Raw genomic sequence first — 3,911 nt, forward strand, 5'->3', positions numbered from 1 at the left:
GGCAAACAAAAACTGTTATTCTTGAAGTAGGAAGGGCACACAAGAAAATCAAATTGTCCATCTTTATTCATCTGTAATGTCCAAAAATGAAACACTCGTGCATGCATGCAGTGTACTCTTACACACGGTATATGCATACAAACTACGATTTGTTTGTGTCTTAATTAGTGGATTCGGATTTTCTTAAATCCCAGTCGACTAAGAACTGCAGCTCATAGAAAAATGTAACTCGTTCTAGAATCACTATTTGGGCAGAAAAGGCGCTATTGGATCAGGTTGCACATTTTTTGAACTATGGCTGCCCTTTTTGGGTGACTAAGATTTAAGAAATTCTTTTTCGCGAAAACGCAAAAGCCTTGCGTTTCGATGCATTGATAGAAAAGAAGGTTATATGTACAAGCCCGAAAAACGGACGAACACCACGCCGTACAACTCGACCCAAGAAAAGGAAACCTAGTCTAGGGGAGTAGAAGGCGCACACCCCGGGCTCCCGCGTCCGCCCAAAGCCGCGCTTCCGTCACGATGTCGTTGAATAGGGTCGTCACCGAAGGCCGCACGTTGTCGAAGACCACCGCGTTTCGATGCTTCCATATCCACCATGCCGTAAGCATGATAACCGACGACGTGCCTTTGCGTAGCTGGCGAGGGGCGGTCCGCACCGCCAGGGACCACCACTCCGCGAGGTCGCCCTCGGCCATGGGAGGGCTTGAAGTGGATCGGATCCATGTGAAATTCTCGATGAGCTCAAATAAGAAATCCATGTGAAATATATACAATAAATGGAATGACAATTAGGTGGGAAGAAGAGTTTTTATTTTCGGATTTTGTTGTTTTGGAGTTGGCCGTAGATGCGTAGCAGATCCGGATGGAGGGAGCACGTGAGGTTTGCCTCCAAAGACATGGTAGTCAATGACTCTACGCGCAAGTTGATCGATCGACAGCAAGCTACTGCCTACTGCGGATTGGGTGGCCTAGAGTTGGCCGAGCTGACCCTGGATCCCCATTCCAGGAGCTCCTTGCTGGTGTCATCCTTGTGCACGATCACCTCGATGAAGCACAAGCAGTCCTGCTTCACCATCGTCGCCGTCTCAATCGCGGCTGTCAGCTCCTCCTCGCAAGTCACCTGGCGTACATGACACATGATCATCCATTGATCAACCAAGAAAGTTACTATAGTTATTTCCTCTTATGCACCCATGCTGCCATGCATGAACCAAAGGAAGGGCAGATAGAGATGTATATATACCTTGGCGGTCCAGCACTTGCCCTCGCCGTTGTGGATGGCGTCGATGAGCCCCGTGTAGTTCCAGTTCTTGATCACGTTGTACGGACCGTCGTGGATCTCCACCTCGATGGTGTACCCGCCGTTGTTGATGAGGAAGATGATGCTATTCTGCCCACACCGCAGCATCGTCGACACGTCCTGCGCCGTCACCTGGAAGCTCCCGTCGCCGATGCAGGCGATGACACGCTTGTCCTTGGCGCCCTGTGCGTACCCGAGCAACGCCCCGACCGACCACCCGATGGATCCGTACTGCATTTGGAACTCGTACCTGCATCATTTGACAAGGATGAATAATAATGCGAGCTATACTCATAGTGATCCTTTTCAGCAAATGAGACGTGTGGTTACCTGCAACCGTCAGGGAGCTTGAGCTTCTGGCAGTTGAACCAAGAGTCGCCGGTCTCGGCGATGACGGCGTTGTCGCCGGTGAGCATCTGTTGGATGTGCTTGAATAGCACGTTGACGCGCAGTGGCTCGCCAGGCTCACTCTCCGGTGGCTGCCCCTGCGGCACGAAGATCCTCTTGTAGTTCTCGTACGCCGTGGTGTTCCTTTTCTTCCTCAGACGCTTGCCCAGCTCCGTCAGGAAGTCCTTCATCATGACGCATCCGAACGTCGGCCCGTTGCCGACGGTGACGCGGTCGGGCTGCACGATCACCAGCTTCTCCTTCTTGAGCAGGAAAGAGTACCCCACCGAGCTGTAGTCGTTGAAGATTGGGCCGGCGAAGAGGTAGGCGTCCGCCGACTCCACGATCTCCGTGCAGAAGGCCGTGCTCACCGCGCCCCAGTAGGTCCCGATGAACCGCGGCAGCGTCTCCGCCACCAGCCCTTTCGCGGACGGCATCACCGCCACCGCGTACCCGCTCGCGTCTGCCAGCTGCTCGAACGCCGCGCCGGCCTTGGCCACCCGCAGGTTCGGCCCCGCCACCATCACCGGCTTCACGGCCTTGTTCAAGAATTCCACCGTCGCCTGCAGCGCCGCCTCTAGTCCCATCTTGTTGCTCTGCCTCACGGCGAGGCAGTAGGGGATGGGTTCGTGGCTGAAGGCCGGGTGGCAGACGCCGGGGATGTTGCAGGCGACGCTGATGTAGACGGGTTTGCTCTCCTTGAGAGCCGTCGCGATGGCCTTGTCGATCTGCTCGTGGGCGTCGTCGAGGTTGTTGATGACCACCTGGTGGCAGGTGACGGGCTGGAAGCAGCGGAGCTCCTGGGAGAAGTCGGGGAGGCCGATGGTGTGGTGGAGGATGCGGTTGGTGCCGTGGTCGTTGGAGTTGGGTCCACCGACGATGCAGATCACGGGGAGGTTCTCACTGTACGCGCCGGCGATGGCGTTGATCACGCTGAGGCCGCCGACCGTGAAGGTCACGGCGCAGGCGCCAACGCCCTTGGCGCGCGCGTAACCATCGGCGGCGTACCCGGCGTTGAGCTCGTTGCAGCAACCCACGAGACGCAGGCCGGGCTCGGCGATGAGGTGGTCGAGGAGGGCCAAGTTGAAGTCGCCGGGCACGGCGAACACGTCGCTCACGCCCACCTGCACCAGCCGCCGCGCGAGGTGGCGGCCCAGCGTGGCCTCGGTAGAGGAGACCATGGGCGCCGCCGCCGGCGACGCTTGGAAGGCCGCAGGGCACGCCACCAGGCCGTTGGCCACTGCCGTGTGCCCGTTCGAATATCCGTTGCCGTTCTCCATGATGAAGAACCGACACGTACTTACGCGCGCGTGGTGGAAGAAAAGAGACTAGGCCGGAGTACTGTTCTGTTGCGATGGTTTCGCCCGTGTTGGTCGTGTTAATTTATACACGAGTAATGCTACACCTACGGACCATATGCTGGGTTTGCTTTCATTATAAATTCCCGCGTGTTAAGGATGGGAGCAATTTCTGTTTTATTTTGATGCGATGGGGCACATTCTAAATTTCCAGTATGATACACGTTTGGGCTAGCTACATGCATATGCGATGTCTATTCATTTTTCTAACTTATAAATAGTCCAAACATGATAAGCAGTATAATAATGTGTATCTATAAGCTGGCAGCCCACATTTAAAATAAATATATTGCAGGCATTTATAGGTCACGATATGTCATAAAATTAACCCCGCTCTCCCCTGCGAAATAGTGCATGCCGCTGGCGCTGTGCGCCGCCACCGCCCCCTTCCCCTAATTTGTTGTCGACATCTTCCTCAAACCGGTATCCGATGATGGACCATTGGGATTTGTGAACCTCTCGAAGATCAAACCAGTTGTGGCGGCTGCGGGGAAGGGCGGTGATGACCCACAAGTATAGGGATCGTAATCTTTGAGGGAAGTAAAACCTAAATTTATTGATTCGACATAAGGATAGTCAAAGAATATTTATAAGCTTTAACAGATGAGTTATCAATTCACCTGCACCTGAAAATAGACTTTCACACAACAGTTTATTAGTAGTCACTATTTTATAGCAGTGGTAGTAGTGAAGTAACATCAGTAGCGAAATAAAAACAACATTAGCGATGATTGCAGTAAACAGCAGGATTAAAATACTGTAGGCACAGGGATGGATGAACGGGTGATGCATGGATAAGATAATTCATATAATAAGCAAGAAGTGGGCATTGCAAGTAATAATGATATAAGCATCCTAGTATA

General features: G+C 53.2%; 1 protein-coding gene across 1 annotated transcript; it reads right to left on the minus strand.

Moving 5' to 3' along the window:
- Nucleotides 1–745: 745 nt before the first annotated feature.
- On the minus strand, nt 746–2,970 carry LOC124673162 (pyruvate decarboxylase 2-like). The gene is made up of 3 exons (XM_047209287.1): nt 1,634–2,970; nt 1,247–1,553; nt 746–1,123 (listed from the first exon to the last, which is right to left on the minus strand). The coding sequence occupies exons 1-3, from the start codon at nt 2,968–2,970 to the stop codon at nt 953–955; spliced, it is 1,815 nt and encodes a 604-aa protein (XP_047065243.1). The 3' UTR covers nt 746–952.
- Nucleotides 2,971–3,911: the final 941 nt, after the last annotated feature.

This window comes from Lolium rigidum, chromosome 7 (genome assembly GCF_022539505.1).
Source record: "Lolium rigidum isolate FL_2022 chromosome 7, APGP_CSIRO_Lrig_0.1, whole genome shotgun sequence".
In the NCBI taxonomy this organism is placed as follows: Eukaryota; Viridiplantae; Streptophyta; class Magnoliopsida; order Poales; family Poaceae; genus Lolium; species Lolium rigidum.